The sequence below is a fragment of the Leuresthes tenuis genome, unplaced genomic scaffold, assembly GCF_036924035.1.
Source record: "Leuresthes tenuis unplaced genomic scaffold, fLeuTen1.0.hap1 SCAF_4, whole genome shotgun sequence".
NCBI classification, from domain to species: Eukaryota; Metazoa; Chordata; class Actinopteri; order Atheriniformes; family Atherinopsidae; genus Leuresthes; species Leuresthes tenuis.
This window is the reverse complement of record NW_027325358.1, coordinates 27174457-27198757: the sequence shown is the minus strand read 5'-3', so window position 1 is coordinate 27198757 and position 24301 is coordinate 27174457. Positions and strand designations below refer to the sequence as shown.

Below are 24301 nucleotides of genomic sequence, written 5' to 3'. Positions count from 1 at the left end.
ACGATAGTTTTGTTTTGTTTTTGCAAAAACAGCATGATCGTGGATGCAACACTGCAATCTTTGGAATGTAGATTTGTTTAGCCAAAAAAACGACTGGAGGACAGATTACACACACGTGGAAGTACTGTTTTATGACAGTTTTTGTAGGGGAAAATAAAGGTCACATTTGTTCTGACTAAACTCTAAAGAGATGAGGGGATAAAATGGTTATTTAACATTTTGTCACTTTATTGCATGAAGGCATTTCATAAAATAGCCTTACCATCACGGCATTTTCATGTACATCGTATGATAATACATTGGAGGGGCATGATACTAGGACATGTCGCATTCAGCATTTACAGATTAACCACTGACAAATACCCCCTTTGGTTGTGAAAAGCATATAAAGTACAGTGAGTTACAATATGATGACCCATCACCAGTAATTAATCAAATATAAAACCCTTAAGAGTATACAGCAACCAAAATAGTCATGACAGTGCATTTATATAGACATCTTCAGTAATATTGCCATATTTTATCCATGCCACAAAAGAACTGAGATACCTTAACCGAACCATGTGCATGTTAGTCTGTGTGCTTTTGGTTTAGGTGACACAGTGAGGGAGAGGCATACAGTACAGATACAAACATGTATACCGACTCCAGCAAACTGAAATTACAGATTATAACTGTGTCCGTCTTCCAGAAAACCCCAGCCAATCAAATAAAATTAAACCTGCAATGGTTTGTTACAAATACAATAATAGAACCATTCAGTAGAAAAATAGACACATTTTTGTAAAAAAAAAGAAAATTTACTGAGTTGATTATTGGGGCAAAAACAATTGCATTACATGGGAGGGAAAAAAAAGTTTAAAAAAAAAAAAAAGGAGGGGGTATAAAGCTAAATCCTTAATTGAGTACATGGGCAATATTCTAAGATATTTGCAACGTCGTCTGCAGACATTAAAATATTTCTGCCTTGGCTCTCCTACTCAGCTGCAGGCTCAGGCACGTCGACTGGCAACTCCACGTCCTCGTCACTGTCCAGGCCAGTACGATTCATGGTACGGCGCATGTTGAAAGGCAGGTCCCCACGTCTTAAGGTTTAATGAAAAAAAAAAAAAAATTTATGTCTGATGGAACCCAGTTAAAAAAAAGACCATATTGATAGATAAGGAATGCATATTATGACAACAATTTGTGTTTGATCTCAAGTGAACTTGCACTGCACTTCTGGGCCTGACCTTTTGGCAAGATACATCACCTGAATCTTCAACCTAAACTTGAACAAGTTTAGGTCCCTGGATTAGCTCACAATCCAAAAACCCCTGATACCGCATTTTCCATAATGTCAATTAAAAAAAAAAAAAAAATATATATATATATATATATATATATATATATATATATTTAATAGTATGAAAGTATGATTTTTTTTCCAATTTTAGTTTAGATTAAAACTATGGACTCAGAATGGCCCTTTGAATACATAAATGTGAGAAACCTCTACCTCAGCTTGCCCTTCAGTGTGCTGACTTCTCGGTTCATAGCATCTGCTGACTCTGTGGCATCATCCAGCTCCCTCTGCAGCTTCCTGCGGTACACATTGGCCCTTGTCAGCTCTTCCTCAGTTTCCTCCAGCTGACGCTTAAGCTGACGCATTCTGCTATTAGTCTTGTCCGCCTGCAGAGAGATTTCATTTAACAAGAAGAACAGCAACAAGTAGCAGAAACAATACAAGTAGATCAGCAAAGATTCCAAAAAGGATCAAAAGAAAAAGGTGATACGACTTGCCTGATCTTTGTATTGTTCTGTGTTGCGCCTCTCATCATCAACCTGCAGCAACGCCTCCTTGAGCTTCTTTTCTGTCCGCCTGACGAGCCTGGAGGCCTGCTGACGTTCCCTGAAATTAATAGTAAGGCAAAAGTTATCAGACAAACCGGTTGTATAAAGACACAAGAGGAGGAAAATATTTCACTTCCACTTACTTTGATTCTATGTCTAGCTGTTCTTCCAGCTGAGCAATCTTAGCCTCCAAGGAGGTGATGGAGGACTTGTACTTTGACTTTATGGTTCCCTCGAGCTCCTGCAGCTTCAGTTTTAGCTCCTTGTTTTGACGATCCAGCTGGGATCGAGCACCCTCCAGCCGCTGGGAGTTGCTGCGTTCTGCAGCAACTTCTGTGGTCAACTGATCAGTCTGATGTCACATACACAAGGTACAGAATTATTGTTAAAGCATATTCTTGTATTTTGTTCATTATGGTAGAGTGTATCCATTTCAATACTCAGATTAGTTTTTTTTTGTTGATTTTTGACTCCTGATAAGTCACTACTCAGGTGTTCTGTTGATTCCAGATTACTGAAGTGTGTTATTGCTGATGTCAGAAAAGTAAATGTGTCCCTTCACTTAACTTTAACAAGAGGTAAAATCACCAGCAGCTATGGTCAAAAGATGAGTGACCTTACCTGAAGTGTTATTCTCCTCAGACGATCATTGACCATTTCTGTGTTGAGCTGTTCTTCATCCAGCTCCTCTTCCAGCTGAGTGATTCGAGCCTCCAGCCTCCTTTTCTCATCTGTCAACAAAGAACTGCGAGCAAGAAGTGAAAAAGAGAAAACAGAACAGTTAATATAATGAGCCAGTTAAACGAGATTTCATTTAACTGCATAAGCTGACACACTAACCACATTACGATAAAACCCTCCATACCCCCTTACATAAATACAAAAAACAAATTGGCACAAAGTAGTTGAAATGTGAGCACCAGCATGAATGCATTGTGTAAGATAATGTAATCAATCTATTGCAAAGCACAAAGTATCACTATTTGTTCCATACTTCTTTGTGTTGGTGCCGTTTATCTCATCCTGGAGCTCATCCCTCTCAGTCTGAGCCTGTCTCTTGAGTCTCTCTGCAGTAGCCAGTTCCTGATGGAAGACAAGTTTATTTCACTCGACACCAGAGAGGCTGCTAAAACTGGCTCATGTAAACAATGTGGTAGTTTGAGTCAAGTAAGTCCAAATTCAATGTATGCAAGAAACCCATTTATTGCAAAGAATTTCTCTACAAGATGTGTGTTGCACTTGCATGTATAATATTGTTGGCAACATCTTTGTACATGTTATGCAATCAGGCTTCACCTCGTCTCAAAATTGTCTCGTACCTCCTGGAAGTGCAGAGCGTCAGCCTCAAGGGTCTTGAGCTTCTTCTCAGCCTCCTTGGCACTGTTGACTGCTTCATCCCTGGACAAACGAAGCTCATCCAGCTCCCTCATTAGCTCTTTCATTTGGGCCTGGAGAACAAACATCCACACATTTATGCTGAAGTATATCCAATTCCATGATCCTATAGATCAATGGAATGTTTTCACAGATAATTGAACAATTTCAGTTCAATTCTTAGTTGGAGAACAACACAATAAGAGAGCCTTGCACTTTGTTGTAACCTGAACTCTTGTTTGCACTTTTTGAGTGAGGCGTCATTAAAAGCCTGGCTGGCTGCCCCCCAAAAATGATCATATCAAAAATATTTACATTACAACTGGACTTTTACAAGAGAATTTATGAAATTTTCGGCACAGCTCAGGGAGGATGCAAATGATTGATAATTTGACAAAATATTGCAATTTTGCTATATTTGCGCAATTGTAATTTTCATTTTGACCATTTGCGCTAACTGTGCCCTTTTTGGTCCCCATAATATAAAATGCTTTGAATCGATTGAATTTTGAAAGGTATTTTGCATGTGCCGCCTCTTCAGCTCTTGTGTTTACAGCAAACTTTTAAAGAAAACAGCTCAAAGCCTACCAATAAGCTGGTGGAATTTTAGGAAGTCAATCACACTTCCTCATTTATGTGTACTGTCTGAATGTGAACCATGTTAAAAAAAAAAAAAGTAGTTAAACTGAAAAAAAATAAATAAATAAGTAATCATACGACACCCATGAGTGAGTTTATAAAAGTATACCTGATAGTTTTTTTTTTTTAAACTGAATCAAAGAGGGCGTCTCAAATATTTTAACAGAACAAGTAAACAAGCATGTGCTGAAGGGCTCCGTTTTGTAACGGCCTGCATGTGAATCTCTGGTGAACCACAGGCTCTAGACTGACAGGCCTGCTTATTTTCACTCAACCAGGAGTATCACTAATAGGTGTAGAGTGTTTTAGTCATAATTGAAATGAGCAGGTTGCACCTATATTTGGAGATCAGCTGAGCTTTAGGGCATCACCTGCAAAACTTTACACTCCCATCAGTGGCATTAATGATTTGCAACCAGCTACTAATTTACCTGATAAATCTTTGATTCACTATTGCAGTTCTTTCCATTGTGAGTTTGTATGATGAATGTGTATTTTACCTGGAGTTTTTTCAGCTGCTTTAAGGCGTCATCACGCCCTCTGTTAGCAAGATCAATCTGAGATTCCAGCTCAGCCAGGTCCATCTCCAGTTTCTTCTTGGAGGAGAGGGCCTGAGAACGTTGTCTGCGTTCCTCTTCCAGCTCAATCTCCATCTCACGCACCTGAAGGATTAAAAGAATATTTAGTCAATCCATCATTTTCCTGCATGTAATTGTAAGTAAAAACTGAATTTCCAAACAAACTTTTGGAGAAAAATAAAAAATATCTCTTTCTCAGAAGTGTTATCATCTGACGTCATACCTGTTTAACAAGCTGTTTCCTCCTCTCCTCTCCCTGTTCATCTCTGGCTTGCAGGTCTCGATCAAACTGAGCCTTCATGGCCTGCATGTTGACCTCCAGCCGCAACTTGGCATCTTCTGTGGCCTGCAGCTCATCCTCCAACTCCTCCAGCTGAACTCTCATCTCCTCCAGCTGTTGCTCCATGGCACGCTTTGACCTCTCCAGTTCATGCACCTGCAAAGGAGTTGCATTTGGTATACATTCACTTCAGTGAAGTGAAAAGGGACAATGCTGCAAAGGATTCTGAGCAGTACTTATAACCTCTTCTGGGCGCAGTATTTACCAACTCCAAGGTTTACATTTTACCAATACCATCCATCCATTTTCTATACCGACAGTCCGTTAATCGGGTAGCGGGGGGGCTGGAGCCTATCCCAGCAGTCATCGGGCAAAAGGCGGGGTACACCCTGGACAGGTCGCCAGTCCATCACAGGGCCACATAGAGACAAACAACCATGCACGCTCACACTCACTCCTACGGACAATTTGGAGTCACCAATTATTTTACCAATACCGATTTTCTTAAACAATTCAGACACATCTCATCCCTTTGAGTCTCCAGCATTTGCTCTTACACTCTTGCCAACGTCATCCTTAGAGGACACCAGGTCTTCCATCTCAGCTTTGAACAGTTTATTGGCCCGGTCCAACTCATTTTTCATGTCCGTCATGGTCTCGAGCTCGCGGGCCAGAGTGAGGGCTCGTGTTTCCTTCTCCCTAGCTTCAGCTTCAGCCTTATCACGCTCCTCAGCATACTGAGTAGAAATGGTTTTCTCCTCTGCCAACATCTAAGGAGGGGATAATAGGAAGGGGAGTTAAGAATCCAAATTACACCAAGTTGGAAAAATGACCCAGTGGCAAAATATAAGCTTTCCACAACATAACTATGCACATTTTCACTTCTAGAACTGTGCTTTTTTTGTAACCCCAAATAACCTCAGAGGTAGGACAATGTTCTTTGTTATTTTACAATAATTATCTTAACCAGGGTCAAGCGGGCACCTCCATTCTTATATCGATTGATAAATTCAATGGAAGTCTAGACTGTCCTTTTTTACCATTACGTGATTTAGTTTAATTTGTGGCCTGCAATTTTTTATGCTGCGAATTTTAGTCCATTATGATTTCTTGCTTTGGGTATAAACTACACAGTACATAGGCTACCTGATCAAACTTCTTCTGCTTCCTCTCCAAGTTGGACACGATCTGCCTCAGGTGGTCCTGGTCTACCAGGAGGTCATCCAGCTCCTGCTGCAAACGGGTTTTGGTCTTGTCCAGTTTGTCATAAGCTGCAGTCTTCTCCTCCAGCTGCTGTGCGATGCTGTCCAATTCCCTCTGTGCCCTCTTGCGGCCTTCCTCCGACCCTTCCAGTGACATGGCCTCCTGTTCCACTTTCTTCTTCATCTCAGCCAGCTGGAGAGAAAACAAGAAGCCGATGAGATGGACAAGAATGAAGAGGCATTTGTGACTCCTAGTGACAGTCAAGGATGGCTACGGTGAGCTGAACGATCCATCTCCCATCAGTGTCTTGATGTGTAGTTTTTAAAAAATATATAAAAGGATTGTGTGCAAGTGTGATGCTGTGGACTGACCTGGGCCTGGAGAGTGGAAACCTGCTTCTCCACATTCCTCTTGCTCTCCTCCTCTTCCTCCAGCATCTCCCGCAGCCCGTTCTGCTCCTCTTCCAGCTGCCTCAGGCGAGTGGAAAGGGAAAGCTTCTGACGAGTTTCCTCTTGAAGTAGTTCCTGGAGTTCAGTAAATACAACAACTTGAGATAAATCGTATTTAATTAAATCTTTTGAGAGAGACAAGCCAAGTTTGTTCTTTTCATTTAGCCAGTTTATTCTCCATTTTTTAAGTCTTATTTGCAGCACAGCAAGTCATATAGAAATTAGAATCTTGTTAAGCATATACTACTTGAGATTAGAAGACAATACAAGTGTGTTGGGCATCAAAAGGAACCATTTATAGAGTGGAAGTAATAAACATCCATGCATTCATGTTTATACCTGTGCATCCTGCAACTGAGACTCCACTGAGGATAGGTCCTTGTTGGATTTGATGTTTTTGCTGTCTGCTTCACTCAGGAGGGTGTTAACATTATCTAGCTCTGCCTACAGACAGAAAGAAGAAAAACAATCTCAGTGTCTTGTACTTTATTCCTTCTCAGACAACTATCAAAGTAAAAACATCCTTAACGCTCTGTACGCAGTCAGAAAATCCTCTACCCTGTACTCGACATGCGAGTACTCCATCCATACCTGTATCTTGGTCAGCTTGTCTGCGAGTTCCTGCCGCTGTCGCTCACTTTCTCCATGTTTAACCTGCAGCTCTTGAACCTGGGATTCAGCCTTCTTGCGGCGGTGTTCGGACTCTCCTTTGCTTTGTGTCAAAGTCTTCAGCTCAATCTGTAGCTCATTCCACTCACTCTCCAGGGCTTGTTTGGCTTTCTCCACCGACACCTTGCTCTACAGGGGTGACACATAAAATCTGTTACTGGTGTTTAAGACTTATGGTGGCAGCTTACTCCCACGACCACTGCATACCGTACCCTTTTGGCCTGCTCTAGCTGTTCATTGAGTTCATCAAAAGCTTGATTGTGTTTTTGTCTAATTTCAGCCATCATCTGCTCATGACCCTTGGCCTCATCTTCCAGATTCCTCTTCAGCTGAGCAACTTCGGTCTCACGCTTGGACCTGAATAGATATGAGAATAATACAGCAGACTGTATTAGAATTTTCTCCTGTCTAACACTTTAGGGATTTAATACAAACAGGATCGTTCCTGGTGCTTCCAGCAGAATCTTCTTTCTCACAACTGGACCACAATCTCAAAAAGAATGAAGGAAAGCCAGAGCTATCAGACCATCAGCAGATGGGTGCATTTTTGTAAGTTTTAATTGTGCAAACAGACACCATAATGTCTGTGCCTCTTATCCGTTTACAAATTTGCACACACACATGCATTAAATGTCTTCTGGGATCTCAGTCCCTCGCAATAAAGATACAAGCAGAGGAGGCAAAGAGACAGGCATTTAACCCAAAAACAGTTCTTAAACAGTGTCTGCAAGTGGGGAGTACTATATACAAAAAAATATTTATGTGAAGAGGTAGTATTTCTCTTTTTCTAAACAAGTGACGATTACCTTAAAAAAAAAAAAATATATATATATATATATATATATATATATAAATAAAATAAAACAAGAGGCCCTCAGGCAGTGTGTCTGGTGGAGTAAGAGTGTTGACACTTCTCATTGCAAGCCGCAGCCTTGTATTGGTCGTCCAGCAGGTTGTTAATCAATTTAATCACTTCTCCAAGAATAAGTTTTAGGTTGACTCCAATTGCCTACCTTGATTCTGAGGAAGACACCATAGGGCTGAAATGTTACTCTACTTAAGCAATTAAAATCTTGAAAGCATTTTTTTCAAAGTGAACTTGAACACTAAGTCATTTCATTGTAGGGATTCCCTGTTAACACTCATGTCAACATGAAGCTATGTGAAAAAAGAAAGAGAAAAAAAAAAACGTATAAAACTTACGTATTAAATTACGTATTAAATAAAAACATTTAACATCAGCCTATGAAATGCCAGTGAAAAGATAATCTACCTCAGCTCCTGCTGTGCTGCAGTGGAATCCAAAGTGTCCTCCAGCTCAGTCTTGAGGGCTTCCAGTTCTTCTCCCAGGTCCCTGCGTTGTTTTTCAGCCTTGGAGCGTGCTTGCCTCTCCAGCTCCAGGTCCTCTTGGAGCTCAGAGATCTGGGCTTCAAGCTCCCTAATCTTCTTCTGAGCCGTGTTTTTTGCAGCAGCCTCCTCCTCGATCCTGGAGTTGTAAAAGAAAACATCAACGTACAGCTACTGTGTGCGAAAGAGTGTGAAAAAGAACTAAAGTATCAGTGGAGGGGGAACGTTTTATATAACATCACCTCAATATCTACAAGACAGTCACATTTTGTTACAGTAAAAACGAAAAACTCTAAATATCGCCCTGACCTGGCCAGTGCAGCAAGGAGTTCTTCCTCCTTCTTTGCCAGCTGAGCTCGGAGTTCAGCGATCTGGGCCTGCAGGTCAGCAATCTGGTCACTGAGCTCAGTTGAGTCTCCCTCAAGTTTACGCCGGTTCTTTTCCAACTCCTGACGCATCTTCTCCTCTTTTCTCAGACGATCTACACACACACACACACACACACCTCTTTAACACAAGTTCAACTTGTAGTTTGGATATTAAAAAGCATTAAAAATAGTCTCAACAATACTTGCCCTCCAAATCTGTGATCATGGCTTCATGTTTATTCTTGAGCTTCTGTAAGCTTTTAGACTTCTCTTCCTCCTCAGCCAAGTTAGTAGTGAACTCAGAGACTCTTTCCTCCAGCAATTTCTTCTCCTGAGGGAAAAAAAAAAAACAATAGTTGTTTCAAGTTCCATCTTTGATGTTGACATATTCTGCCAATTCTGCACTGATCAATTCTGGTGTAAATGAACAAGCTGAAAAGACCTTGTTGAGCTTGCCATTCTGGTCATCCAGCACCATGATGTTATCCTCTAGTTTCTTTAACTTGGCATCTGTGGTGACCTTCTCCATCTGAAGCTTCTGTCTGGCTGCTTCCTCTTCATCCAGCTGCTGCTCTAGATCCTGGATGAACACCACAGACAATTTGTAAAGATGCTGCATTAAAAGGAAAAAAATAAAATGTTGCACTGTCATCTAGACCTGACTGACCGTAATGTTCTGCTGCATCTTCTTTCTCTCACTGTGCATCTGTGTGACCCTCTCCTCCTCCTCCTCCAGGCGAGACTCCAGGTCATGCAGTATCTCTTCCAGCTCCTGCTTCCTGGTGGCCAGACGGGCTCTCATCTCCTCAGCCTCAGCGCACAGCTCCGTCTCTGCCTGGAGCTGCTCCTGAAGAGCCAACTTCTCTGCGCACAGCTAGTAGAGCACAGACAGAATAATAATTAGGCCAAAGAGCAGCATTTCCAGAGAAGACTCTTTAAGATGACGTCTCTTATGAATTGCTTGATTTGGCTGCCATTAAAATAAAATATTATTAAACTGAAAAAAAAAAAATTGATAACATAATTCAAGATAAAAACCAATGTTTCAGTTCACTCATTTGTGACTCCTACCTGTTGCTGTTTCGCCTCATATTCTTGGAGCTGCTCCTCAGCCTGCTGTTGCCTCTCCTTCACCTTGACCAGTTCGTCTTCCTTAGCGAGCATTTCCTCCTCCTGCCGAGTCACTTGCAGCAGAGGCTTCACCTTGAAGGAAAACAAAAATTCAAGAAAGATTGTGACTTTCTTAGGGAATAAATGACAGTCAAGAGAAAAGTGAAGGAAAACTCTCGATTGATATGTCTGCATCATTATGGTGGGGAAAGAAAAATAATAATAATTTATATTAAACACTCTTACTCCACCAGACATATATATATATATATATATATACATACATACATACATACACACACACACATTTCATTTTCCTCCCTTTCCTTTAAAAACTCACCCCAATATGTTTGCATAGCTTTATGTTTTGGAAAACTGCTTAATTAGCAAACCCACAAAATATCCACTATAATAAAATAAAAATTACATCGTCAAAAAAATAAAATGTATCTCTGTAACTGGACCAAAAACGAGCAAGAACACCACAATCAGCAGCCTCTAAACAAAAGCAGTTACAGCACAGGGAATCCCCCATGTAAATGTGCTTGTACTTATATTCTTGTCAGTTTTAAAGTATTTGCATTGCAGAACAGAAAGCATTGCTTTCTAAAACTCAAAAACTGCTTTGCATTTGAAATTTTCCTGCCACAGTTTTGAAAAGCACAAAGGCCGACCCTTGGGGGACTCACTGTGCAACAATAGGCGTTTAAACACTCATATCCCTACATGGTTCCTTCAAACTGAAAATCCAACATCACAGCAGCATTTGTGGAAAAAAAAAAAAAAAAGTCATTCCAGGAGCAGAGGCCCATTTCTGCAGGAACTCCTCATCCTTTTCAATTGCTCTTTCTTCCATCAATTCCAGCTATAATAAAATGGGGATGGCCACGACATTTAAGTTGCCATCATGTCTGACTGCTGAGGTAAATTTTTATGTCCGATTAGAATTAGTGGGACTTCTCCTATAAAAACCTGTTTGCCTGCAATAACACAGACAATTGTCAGAAAGCTCTGAACTGCTCCATCAGTTACAAATAAAAGTAATTAGACTTTCCTGCACTTAACCATAAAGTTATTTTTCCCTCAATTTTCAAATTTCCTTTTTTTTTTTTTTTTTTTTTTTTTTTACATACAAATATCTTGGGCCAAGAAAAAAAAAATCCCACTATTTTTCTTCAAATTCAAAGCATGAATGAGTTGCTTATTCATATGATTTTACTAAATAAAGGCTTTTTTTTTTAAGCATGGCTTCTCTGATCATACCACCTTTGTTAATCTCACCTTGGTGAAAAGCCTCCACCACTGCCAATTCCTGAGTTTGAGGTAAGCTGCACAGTTTCGCTGGATAACTTTCATTGCAGTCAGCTGTTGCTGTCTCTTAGCAAAGGCTCTGGGGAAAAAAAAAAGTCAGTCACATTGGTTAATTTAAAGTAGAATATGAGAAAGCAGAGGAAAAACTGAAATGTGCAAAAAGTGCAACATCTGAAAATGTTTTACATAACAGAAATTTGTCCTTACTTGCGGGCCACATATCCTCTGCACCAGGCCTGGAAGCTGATGATCACATCAGTGATCTTCATGTCTCTCTCCTCCTCCAGGTGGGCCAGGACTCCAGCCCTGAAGAACACTTTACTTTGACCGATGCGGTACAGATTTGGGTCCAACTCCAGAGCTTTGATCTAGCACAAGGCAATAAAAATATCGTTCAGAGATGAGGCCTTTACCACTGACATTACGCAGTCTTTAAGCGGAATTATTGGGCTTACCATGAGCACACAGGCTTGCTTGCCATCCATAAATCCCTTTGGAATGGCATTTGGAGTGAGGATTTCATACCTAAAACATAAAGACGGAATTAAATTATACTGATTCACTCATGGCAGTTTTCTTTAGTCCAGCAGGCCATGTATGGGATAGATGCATCGATAGAGTCCCATCTTTTGGGTCAATTAGGGTGGTAATGTTGAAAGGATAGTAAGAACATGTTAGTCACTAATTTGGTCTGAAAATGATTTGATAAGGGGGTAATTGGCATTAAAAATGTTTTTTTTTTTTTTTTTTTAATGATAAAGTCTAATGCTGTTTGTCACCTTTGTCTGAACTCCTGGAAGACGATGCGATTGGGGAAGCCCTGTCTACAGATGCGAATTCCCTCCAGCACTCCGTTACACCTTAGCTGTTCCAGAACCAGGTGAGGCTCCAGTTTACCAGCCTGACAGAAATAACAGACTACTGTAAAAGGTCTGCCAATGTGCTCTGCATCTTTGACATAACACCCATGCATCAATTTCTGCAACAGCTCCAGCAATGTTTAAGTAAAGTTGGAGCAACTTCTGCTGCTCTTTACCTTCTTCTCATGGTTGGGGATGATGCAGCGAACAAAGTTGGGGTTGGTGTTCCTTAGTGTGGCCATGAGGTTCCCCAGCTGCTCCTTGTATAGCTGGCCAACAGTGCGGAACATTCCTTTGCGGGTTTTGAACGCTCCATGCATGGAGTCCGACATTCCTGCAACCTTATCCAGGCCAACAATACGGTCCACTGTGAAGACACAGAAGTCAGAATGTCTTACATTAGAAAATAAATATTTCCACGTCTTGTAATACAAAAATAAAAAAATAGCCATGAAGGCTGACAGCAGACTTTGAGACCCATTTGTCTCCTCTGAAATGTACTGCTAAGGGAAAAAAAAAAAGTAAAAACTCAAACTCTGTACCGGCAGATGGGTGCACAGTGGAATTAAACCATTATAACAACAAGTTAAACTACTTTACACTGGTAGGACAGAGCAAGTTGGAAATTTTGAAATGTGTTTGGGGAAAAAAACAAACAAACAAAAAAATGTACTTGAAAGAAATGCATACGGCAGTATGAGGTTGCACATACATTAAATCACACTACTTACTGTCTCTCCACAGGTCAGCAGTAAACTTGTCTGTAGACTGGTTGAGCAAAGATGCCACGGACTCATTCAGAGGATCCATGTTTTTCATCAACCATTCATCTGCCTTGTAGTCCACCTGCACCAGGGAAAATACATGAAAAATTAAGAAATGTTCATGCCTCAATGTCCCATTTTATGCAGAAGCACAGTGCAGCACAGTGCTCATGAGGTTACATGTTCAAACCGTCTGTGACATGCAATTCTGCCAAAGTAGTTAAAGTGTCACCATCTAGTGACAAAATGATTATTTACTCCTGAAAGACCATCTTTAAACTTCTAGAAATCAAATCGCTAAATCAAATTACTGCTGTTAAGCTCAAATTAGGGTGAACATATATGCTCTCTTTTATAATAACAGGCCATTCTGCATAATTAGTATCGTTACTTATACACACACACAGTAAACTCATGATAACACTTAAGGATTTGTCTTCTTTTATTTATAAGCCAAGTATTCCTCAGTCACTGCAGAGATCCAAGCTCATTGATGTCTACAGGGCCACTCTTGCCGAATAAATGCAGTGTTAATATTCTTACACAAATGTTCATATAGACTGGGCAACAAACCACCATCTTCCTGACTGGGGGGCAGCCACTACTTCATGAGCTACAGCTGTCCCCACCCTCACTTGGAATAAAGGCAATACTTACTTCTAGAAACTAACAGTCAGCTTAGAGACACTGAGTTATGTCAGAAAGAAAAACAAGAAGTTGGCCAGCTGAATGACTTGACCCAGTATAGAATTTTGGGGAAGTTTATTTCTTTGGGCAGGCATGTGTTATCTGACAGGCTCAACTTGCTGAGCTTTAATTTAATGGAGACTTAAAAAAATAAAATAAAAAAAACCCTGACCTTTCCAGCATAGTGAATGATGCAGAAATCGGCATCATCCTTAAGTTTCTTGGGTCTCTGGAACTTGGGATGAGTTCCCTGCTCTTGAGATACTTTCTCCACAAAGGTCTTGTCTGTGGCTTTGGGGAACCAGCACTCTTCATCGAGCAGAGCCAAAATACCTGGAGGACCAGCCTATGATTAACAAAAAGAAGGTTACATGTCAGTAGAATCCTGATTGCTGTAATTGAAAGTGTGCAGTTACATGCCTCAACTTATACTGCACAACTGTTTGCTGCAAGAAATACAAGTAACTTCTGCTTAAGGCTTCCAGCTAATAATCTGAGGCGTCACTCTTCTGCCAGTGTTGTAGCCTGAGGAGGAAAAACAGCTCAGAGACATCTTACAGGTTTTTCAATGAGCTCGATGCAGGGCTGCAGGTCCAGGCCGAAATCAATGAAGCTCCATTCAATGCCCTCTCTCTGGTACTCCTCCTGCTCCAGGATGAACATGGTGTGGTTGAAGAGCTGCTGTAGCTTCTCATTGGTGTAGTTGATACACAGCTGCTCAAATGAGTTCAACTGTGGGAATGAATTAAATAAGTTAGTTGAGTGATCTTTTAAAAAGTACTTCACCGTTAAAACGTTTCTTGCTTTGCTTTAAAAACTATAGAAAAAAAATATAATTCAGTTTTCCTGGATTGAAGTTTTTTCCAAACATGAGGAAAAAATAAATAAATAAAAACCTGTCATTCATATGTCTTTAATTTGAATCTCAAAAACACTTGGGAACAGCTATATGTAGCGACTGATGAATAGATTAAAAGAATAATATGTAGGATTCAGTAACATTTAGCAGACTGCAAACAACAGGCCAACAGTTCAGCAGAAACTACAGCAGCAACCCCGTTTGATTTTTCTGGGCTGCTGCAGGAACATGGCCGACTCAGAGGGAAGTAAATTTAAATGATGTCTGCTAAGCCACAGAAAACCCAATTCAAGACTAAATGAAGCATAGTATGAATATTATATCAATTATTTCCCACTTAATTCTACAGACTGGAACTTTAAGCATGCTGATATTTTTGTACATAACGCAATGGTATTCACAAAGGTAAGTTTGAAGCACATGTAATGTAGAAGTTTGTAACATGAATGGGTGACGCACACAGAATACAGCTACACACAGATGTTACCAGTTTGTTGACAGAATTTGAGAATTTTTGTAAGGAGCAATGTGATCTCATGAAGTGAATCTACTTTTAATCCGATTAATCTTTGACACCTCTCTATTGGATGAAGCATTAAAACAGATTCTTAAAATTGATGGCACAAACACAGTCAATGCCAGAGTTGCCATTTGTGATCACAGAAAACACAACAACATCTCCAAACTCAATATGTCAAGTTCTGAGCACTTCACCTCAAAGATCTCAAATCCAGCAATATCCAAGATTCCAATGAAAGAGGCTCCCTGTCTCTTGGTTTTGTCCAGAGCTTTATTGATTCTCAGGACCAGCCAGCGGAACATCCTCTCATAAGAAGCTTTGGCAAGAGCTTCGACAGCAAACTCTGCCTGCTCCTGGGTCTGAGCTTTCTGGACGTAGTCCCTGCCGACCTGGAGAAGAGAAAAATAAATAAATAAATAAGCTGTCAGACTGAACAAATGACAATATTAATTCCATTTAAATTATTATGGATGGCAAAATAGTTCCAATTTGATAAAAAAATTAAATAAATAAATAATGAAAATGAATCAAAAATTAATCAAACTATGTAGCTAAAATGGGAAGATCTGAAAAAATTCCTGTCACAGAGTCTGATTCTGAATACGACCCCATGTGCAAGTTACTGTGCAAACCTTGATTCTGGGAGACAGGATGGCTCGTGTGAAGTCTGTCACATTGATACTCAGCAGGTGACACACTTTCTGGGCAGCTGAGGGTGAAACATGATGATGTTGGAGGGTGAAAAGGTTGATGGATCAAATGTGAAAGAACAAGCAAATGGGGGACAACAGAGAGCGCACACAGAGGAAAAGATGTTTATGACGATGATGGTTTATCTGTGTGTGTACCTGTATCATCAGGCATTGATGCCTGGTCAGAGTGACGTTCCTTCTTGAAAGTCATGTTCCCCAGCTGAAGCACAGCAGATACCACCTTCATCAAGCCTGAAAGGAGGAAAAAAAAAAAAAAAAAAAGGAACATCAAAAAATTATTTTTACATTCAAGAATGTAAAGTGGTTGAAATATTTTCAAAGCACTAATCAGAAACTATGCCAACAACCTATCAAAAGGAAGAACTTCTCACAGACATCTGAACAATATGGAACACTACAGTAATCAACAGGACAAAAACTGCCCCATTAATTTGTCGCCATTAAAATTTTAGGTTGCAGTAATAAGTTAAAAATGAATGACCAAATGAATATATAAATACCTATTCTTTCCTCTTCTGGGATGCTCATGATCTGAAAGGCGTCCATGGTTTCAGTGAACATGTCCTTGTCCTGCTGCCCGGGAATGGTCATGTTTCCATTGGAAAGGAAACGGTACTTGCTGTAATCCTCCAGACATAAATCAGCTGGACAGTAGGGGGGGGGGCAAAAAAAAATAAAATTTGGTTTAAACTTGAGTAGATGTGGGCCTAATGTTCACACAGGCCTGCTTGGCTTTCACCTCAGTTGAATTTGTGAAACAGCACTGCATTCCCTGTTCTCTTCAGAGAAAATGACCTGTACATGTACCCTAATTATGGTGAACCAACTCAGTTTTTTATACCTTTGAACACAATAAAATATTTCTGTTTTGGCACTTAAACTGCATGTTACATTCCGCTAACAAGGTCAGTCATTTTTTACATAAAAGGTTATGTAGCCTTGTTCATTGCATCTGTGTTGCAATAAAAGGGTTTGTGTGCTCACAGCGCAGCTTGTCTCCTGCTCCTGACAGCATGTAGTAGAAGATGTGGAAGCTCCTTTCATCTTTGGCTTGTCTGATAGCTCGAGACTTCTCCAGCAGATCTGATGTCGCAGTCAAGGACAAACCGAAGTGAATGAGGTACAATTAAAAATAAATTACAGTCTCTGCAACTACCGAAACACGAGATCACGTGTCAAAAGTCAAATTTCAGCGCTTATCCTACAATCATTTTATTTCAAATGATCCCAAACTAACTGAAACAAAGTCATGGTTACTCCCACATAAAATACTTGTGCTTCCATGACTTTAGGTTGAAAGGGTTGATGAGTTGTGTGCATGCAGGTGCACTCTGGATCTAGAATTTCAAAAGGATACAAGTTTCAATGTTGGCTCCAACGATGTATCCATTGACGTCAAAGTTGATCCTGATGAATTTTCCCTTAAAAAGAAAAAAAACATTCTTATTGGATATATAGAGACACTCCAGTTTACGTTGTACATTAGTTTCAGCTTACTCATGGGGAGCTCATGAAAATCTGATAACAGGGTCGTCAGAACATTGCTTTTGATATTGGCGTCAATAGAGTTGAACATTTGAATGTGCTTCACAATATGAGGCAAAGTTAAAAGGATACGGGTCAGGGAAGCTCTAACAGGTACAGCTGCATTAGGAGAAGTGGAAGGTCCAGTGTTGGAGTATCACACACACGCCACATAGATATAGTCTTTGACTTCCATCATAATATTCTTTTAACCAGCTTGGTGCCAAATTTGATGCAAGTAAAACACCAGTCTGGTGTTTAAAGGGCTCTTTAAGTTGTTCTTACAAATCTTGAAGAGTTGTCGTTTTTGACGGTCTTTGCATTGCCAAAGGCCTCCAGGATGGGGTTTGCTTGCAGCAGCTGCTTCTCAAGTTCCCCCTGGTGAAGAGAAGACAGAATCACACTAAACTACAGAATTCTTAACTTGGTCTTTCCAACCAACTTTATCATGATCAAGCAAGTGCGACTTTAAAGCATGCATGTTCTTGCTGCACATCGTCCATTGGCAAAAATCAAACCGAGCAATGATCACCGACCCAATTCCTGCAGCATTTTTGAAAGAAGGACCACAGAGGATGTTGTCATTGCCCAACAAACCACACACACGGAACAAAACACAAGTCCTGCACATTCCAACATACAGTAAATTCCCACAGATCAGCAAGCCCATTCAAGCTTAAAATATTGTAACACCAACTGTCCAAGCAGGCACAAGCAAGAGAAGACAAAAACTAAGCACAAATCACAGGCAGGTTAGCCAAGATCCCCAAAGGAAATGCTGGACTACAAACGTAACAATACCTACATAACAATGCCAAAAATCAAGACTGACTAGAGTGAGGGAAGAGAAGAAAAAACAGTAGCAGCTGCTGGGCGGAGTGGGAAACCTTTATCTACACCCCAGCCTCAGATAAGGATTCAAGTTTCTGCCCTACATCTCCAATGTGTCATGTGGAAACCAAATTGTTATGCAAACCTCTTCATATCCTGAACCTAAAGCAGTCTATGAACACAAGTTTGTATTTATAAAAAAATAAAAAAACCTGATGAACTCCCATTACTGTTGAAACACTCTGCTTTTTGCCCCTTTATACATTGTATAAAAATTAATTACTCACTTAAAAAAAAAAAAAAGACTGATGGATGTCAGTAAAACTGACCAGCTGTGGTTTCACAAGGCATTACACGCCCCTTTGCTTTGCACACTTTTTTTTTGTACAGATTCAACATGATGCAACATGTGACTTGTGGAGAAGCTGTAGGTGGTTTGTTACTTTGAACAAAGCCAGGCTAGGAACTTCTCCATTTTCTAAGTCTTTATGCAAAGCTAAGCTCAATGGCTGCAACTTGATAGTCACCCTACACTAAAAGTAACAAAGTGTTTTTAAGTGACAGGCCCATCTTTTAATATGTTTAAGTACATTTCCTTTGATACCCAGACATGGACAGCAGAATGTTTTCTGTTAGTATGGACACTTGTGGAATCAGATAAATGAACTCACATGTGACAACACAGCACTGCCCTGGAGAGAAGATTAAAAAAAAAAAGGTTCAATACATCAGATACTGAGTTTAACACATATTACATCACAGCACAAGAAACCTGGTGCCAACTGATGAGTCATGAAGAAATAATTTATAAAAAACATTTCATGTCAAGTCTTGTAAATCAACCCCCACCACCACTCCAACACAATCTGGGTTTTGCTTCACTTCAGTCAAAGCGGAGGCGAGGCAGGCACGTCAGGGCCTGAGACAGGAATGCCAAGTCGTCAACTCAGAGCTTGTTAAGGTACATAACTTTACAGAGAAGTACTGACATGGAAATGTACCAAAAGGCAAAAACGAAACAAAAAATATTGGGGAATTCAATCTAGTTTTTCCAAACTTTTGAACAGAAAAACAGAACTGAAATGTTTTCTCTTTTTGTGTGTGTTGTTTTCCCTTTTTAAACTAACCTGGTCTTTTTTGGACTTGAAGGAAGAGGCAACATGTGCCAGATATTGAATGACTTTCTTTGTATTTTCTGTTTTTCCTGCTCCTGACTCCCCACTGCAGAAAAACAGAATGAGACGCATATCAAAATATAACGAGCTGATCATTTAAAAATAAATAAATAAATAAATAAACCCTCTCCGAACATCTGTTTAACCAAGATGGACCACAGGATATAATCAACAAGAATTCCATAAGAGTCGAGCACACTTTATGCACAGTACCTGTCAGAAGCGTATCATTTTCAATGAACCTTAAAATTTTCATATCAGGACTCTACAAAGTATTATACTCAAAGTAAAGAGTCAGACTAATCACCACAACTACAGGCACAAACTATGGAATCACCACACTGAGGGCGTTCAAGACACCCATCACTTAAAACAATAGTTTCTAAAAGGAACCAACAGAAAGAGACATACGTGCAAAGGATGGACTGATCCTCACGATCTGTTAAAGGAAGAGAAATGCTAATTCAGATCATGTTAACTGAAAAACACAACCGGGAAATATTATGTGTTATTGTTCAACTCTGTAGTCGCGGAAAATATGCATACAACGCAAGGCCTGAAGGACAAAAAATTAAAAAACAGCTTGTCCGTTAAATAAGTATCACCTATTTTTTAGTTTATTTTGAAATATGTACCAAACACGAAATAGGACGTACCCTGCATCATACTCCTGTAGGCCGTGTCTGTGATGGCGTAAATGTGAGGGGGCATCTCGTGTCTCTTCTTGCCCTTGTACATGTTCACAATTTCTTCACTGTAGATGGGTAGGTACTTGTAAGGGTTGATCACCACGCAGAACAGACCCGAGTATGTCTGGATGAGACAAAATGTAACAATAAGGGGTAGCGCCGAGTCACACCAAAAGTGTCATGTAGTGAGATATGCAATAAGGATTCTGTGGAAATGTATATACATGTAGTACATTAATAGAAATACACACACGTTTCAACAGGTACTCACATAGATGAGTCCAGAGTAGTATCTCTCCTTGAGATTGTGCAGCACAGAGGCCTCATTCAGACAAGTGAGCTCCGCCATGTCCTCCACCTTACTGAACTTGGGTGGGTTCATTTTCTGAATGTCATCCTTGTTTACCTTAACCTGACATTTACAGAAACAGACAAAAAAAGAAAAAGAAAAATGGACTGTTGAAAATTATGTTTCATCAAAACCTCAATTTCAGGTCACAACTAAAACAAATAAACATATTCTAACTCGGAGGAGAAATTTTGTACCTTCTTTCCAGAATCCGATAGCTCCACCACACACTCCTCTCCTTTCTCCTCTTTGACTGAACCGGCCTCGAAGCCCAACTTCTCACTGGGGACCCACACAAGCTTCTTGGTGGCCCAGTCAGCCTGAGCCAGAGGGTTGCTCATCGCAGAGCGGTCCCCGTACAGGAACTTGTCTGCGTCCGTCATGATGGCTGTAGGACACAGCAAAGAAACTTGAAGCCATTTGAACATTCTGATCCGACAGCATTAAAGGCTCTTTGAAAAACATTCAAGTGATTCAAATCCTACAGTGACAAGTTAAAATGTTTTTGGAAAAGCTACCTCCATGAAGGGGCCTGGTTTTCTAAGCATTTCTTTAGAAGAACTGCAGATTCCATTTCATAGGCCAAGGCAAAAAGTTTCATTTAGAAACAAACAGTTTAGTTTACTATACTATTTGAGGGGTTTCTGGAGGCCTCTAGTGAACCTTTAAAATGTACTTCACACTAACTATTATTCTAACTTTTCTAACTGTTCACTAGGTTGATTCTCTAGACTTGGCAGTAGTCTGCTGCCAAATTCTTGTGGCGGTGGTTGATTCAAGCTGCTCTCAGTAGAGATGCTGCAGAACTTCCTGGTTCAAAACTCCTCAGTGATAAGGAGTCGAGTTACCAGCAGGTTATGCACAAAAACATTCAAGCTCGAACAAGAATTGGGGGGGGGGGGTTTGGATTTAATAACCCAACCCGCATTTTGATTAGGATTCAGATTAAAACATCTGAATAAGAGGAGGCTTTAGTCCGTGAATTGTTGAATGTCACTCATCCTGAAACGTTAAAGGGAGAAGTTTCCGTCATAAAAAGAAAACGGATTACCAACTCTGACAGGGCTGTGTCACATTTAAGGGGAAAATATAATTAAGTTATTAACTGACAGCCAGTGTGACATCAGTTAAACTGGTTCTCGGCATAATATTGCAGTAAATGTCGCATACTGTACAAGCAGGGGCCAAAAACACCCCACAGTGTAGAATGCAATAGTTAAAGAGCCTTTGTGCAACTCCAAATCTGTAATTAACACTGGTTTTGTGACAGCTATTGCTGTCAATCATCAGAAATGACAAACGGTTTAGGTGTCAAGTTTGTATAATGAGTTTTGGGTCCCTAGATGCATATTAAGCTGAGGTACGTGTTCACAAACTAGCACCCACTGTGGAGGGCAGGTTTAGACACAGTCTCTGTAACAGATTGATGTTTTCCACTGTACAATTATGAACAAGTCACTTCTTCATCCAAGACTTCTGCACCAGAAGTGGGGAGCAGTGGTAAAAGGAAAAAATAAATAAATAAAAAAAAATCCAACCAAAAATCAACTAAGATGATTACTAATTTCAGTGAATAAAATAACCACAACATAGACAGATGATACAATTAGTCACTGAACTATATTGTCCACTCCCTCTCCTTCTCTACCTTTTCATCCTTCATTTCCTTTTTAGTCAACATTCCATCCACACCAACTCATAACAAAGAATTCCACAAATTCCAACTTCTGCTCATTATCCACAATCCTCTGTTTACTTCTCAAAATTCCACCAAGGGTAAAAAAAATAATAAAAAAAATAATAATGGGACGCTGTTACTGTACTTGTTTTACTCTGTGTTTAAAGCCCCTCGTTTAGGCTGTGTTCAAGTCCTGTTGGAGATCAGAGGAGTGGTGCTCTGCAGCAAGTGTGTGTGTGTGTGTGTGTGTGTGTGTGTGTGTGTGTGTGTGTGTGGGGAGAGGGGGTAGGAATGTCAGCAAGTCCAGGCAAACAGAGATATGTCATTATATCCCAACCACACCCTGCAGAAACACTCTGAAAGACATTAGGGAAAAATTAGGATGCCCTGAAGAAGATCAAGCTCATCACCTTTATACTTCTTTCGGGCCACGCAACATTTCTCAGATAATTCATTACATTAAACGTAACACTAATTTATGGGAATAAATACCCCCACACTTCACAATGTTAGCACTCCTTGGTTATTGAGTCCTTTTCAGTTGCATCCATTAAGCTGGTGCGTATAATTTGGAAGACAAACTCATTAAGAGGAGCCGCTTCCTCTGAAGCAAACAAATGCAGAGTGGGAAAAGCAGTGTATGTGCATGTTTATAGAGAGAGGGATAAAGGGATCAGTGCAGCCTCTTCTAAGTTCATTATGTACTCAGACTCTTGAAGATCAGAGGAAGAGGAACACTGAAGATATTTCCTCTGCTTTTAATACGGTGCTCTGATATCCTGCAGTGTTCCCAGAGGCCAGAGAAAACTAAAAGCATGAAAGCATTTACGGTTGTATTCAAGTGTCCAAATGAATCACTAATGTTCAAAATGATAAAAATAAAGTTTCACACAGAACACTTGTGACACTCGTGTATGTGGTTTCCCCTCTTAAAAGCCATCCATGAGCCAACTTCCTCAGGAAGTTGCTAAATGGCAATACAAGTTACTTCAAACTTCATCTCTAGTCGACCCAACATCCATGCATACATTCAGTTGTTGGCATACACTTCTTTTAATCTTCTGTTTTCTTTGGCACGTTTTCAGCGGTATCTCCTCTCTCCTGCTCTTGGATGCCAGTCACAATCCCTGCTTTATCCGGGCTCTTACCTAACACAGAGCACGGGCCCTGCCATCTGCAGCCAGATAGCGGAGAGATCCACCAAGTTGTGGCACAGCGTGAGTGTGGTGAATCGGAGAATGCATGATTTCTAAAATGTTCAGGGTTTGGTGTGGAGCAAGTTGGGCAGACAAAGAAAGCTGTAAAAACGGACAAAGGATGTAACAATAGGCCCTCTGAGAGCATCAAGCACCGCAGCTGCAAAATGTATAAAGCTAAACCAAAAGAGGAAGAGCTTAGGGAAAAAAAAAGTTCCTGTTTACAGATATGCCTCAGCTGATGTCAAAACTTGTCATCAGTTGATGCAACTTTTCAAAAATGGTATGTAATTCAAGACTGACAGCAGGTCCTTATTACTACCTCAAAGCAGAGTCCCCCTTTTGTGTCTGCATGCCCTATTTGTAGCCTAAGGGTAGACACACAGCAGCTGGGTGCATGTGTGTGTGGCTTGTTTTATGACTTGGAGAATAAAAGCTAATCTTGTGCAAACCATCACACACATTGTCTGGGTGAATAGAACAGTGTAAAGAATGAATACCTCAGATGAAAGCATTCTGCTGGTGTCATTTTGCACATGATTATTTCCTGGTAACTGAAGGTAACGTGCAATATTTCAGCAACATCTAGGTCAACTAAACACGACTGTAGCGTTCATCAGACACACTTAGATCCTAAATTAAGAGGTATACAAGTGGGGCATTTCTGGTTTAAATGTTTTTACTCGTGTGAGCGCGTAAATAAAGTGGTACGTATACTGTTACCATGTCTGCGAGCCAGTGATTTCTTAATCTCGCATCATAATACATCAACATGTAGAGGGATGCTGATCGATCACAGGCAGAGTTTAAGTGATTTTACCGGTGATCCAATTGGATCGCCATGGTCAGGTGCGCCACAATTCTCAGCTCCAGTACCCCCCTTTACTCGCACACACGCGCACACACACCACTCTCCTGCAGGAGTATAGTAATGACAACTCACCTGGTTTTCTGCTGCAGGCACAGTAGGTGAGCTCCTTTTTTGTCCGCGTTGGCAGCAGCTCAAGTCCTGCTCGACTCGACTCGACTCGACCGACGACACTTGAAATGAAACGTTCGGAATGCTGCTCGTGTTTTCCGTCGAACCGCGTCTTTGACTCGGGAGTGTGACTCGGGTTGGACGACGCGCGCTTCTCTCTGCCCACTTTTATTTTTCGCAGGTGAGTTAGCGGCCCCGCCCCCCTCGTTCACTTTGTACGCTGCGTTCAAGAAACCCACGTAAAAACCACGAGTTCTTGTGACGTTTTAAGCATTAAAAAGCCCTTTATTGTTACAAGAGACGGACCTGAGCTCGT

At 40.5% G+C, this 24301-nt stretch overlaps 1 protein-coding gene across 2 annotated transcripts; it reads right to left on the bottom strand.

The window, feature by feature from the left end:
• Nucleotides 1-849: 849 nt before the first annotated feature.
• On the bottom strand, nucleotides 850-24100 carry myh9a (myosin, heavy chain 9a, non-muscle). 2 transcript variants are annotated; one of them, XM_072383493.1, is made up of 43 exons: nucleotides 23950-24100; nucleotides 20330-20520; nucleotides 20055-20195; nucleotides 19751-19907; nucleotides 19506-19533; nucleotides 19047-19140; nucleotides 18591-18611; nucleotides 17374-17466; nucleotides 16922-16985; nucleotides 16549-16647; nucleotides 16065-16208; nucleotides 15700-15795; nucleotides 15484-15560; nucleotides 15046-15240; nucleotides 14031-14204; nucleotides 13645-13818; nucleotides 12753-12867; nucleotides 12198-12388; nucleotides 11941-12062; nucleotides 11617-11686; nucleotides 11369-11529; nucleotides 11132-11240; nucleotides 9812-9943; nucleotides 9408-9614; nucleotides 9183-9320; nucleotides 8948-9071; nucleotides 8682-8853; nucleotides 8299-8511; nucleotides 7238-7382; nucleotides 6948-7154; nucleotides 6696-6800; nucleotides 6279-6431; nucleotides 5851-6099; nucleotides 5262-5474; nucleotides 4648-4860; nucleotides 4347-4508; nucleotides 3153-3281; nucleotides 2828-2916; nucleotides 2455-2578; nucleotides 1977-2185; nucleotides 1783-1891; nucleotides 1499-1671; nucleotides 850-1085 (listed from the first exon to the last, which is right to left on the bottom strand). In XM_072383493.1, the coding sequence occupies exons 2-43, from the start codon at nucleotides 20513-20515 to the stop codon at nucleotides 977-979; spliced, it is 5886 nt and encodes a 1961-aa protein (XP_072239594.1). In that variant the 5' UTR covers nucleotides 20516-20520; nucleotides 23950-24100; the 3' UTR covers nucleotides 850-976. The 2 variants fall into 2 exon arrangements, with proteins under 2 accessions (XP_072239594.1, XP_072239595.1); XM_072383494.1 differs by lacking the exon at nucleotides 18591-18611.
• Nucleotides 24101-24301: the final 201 nt, after the last annotated feature.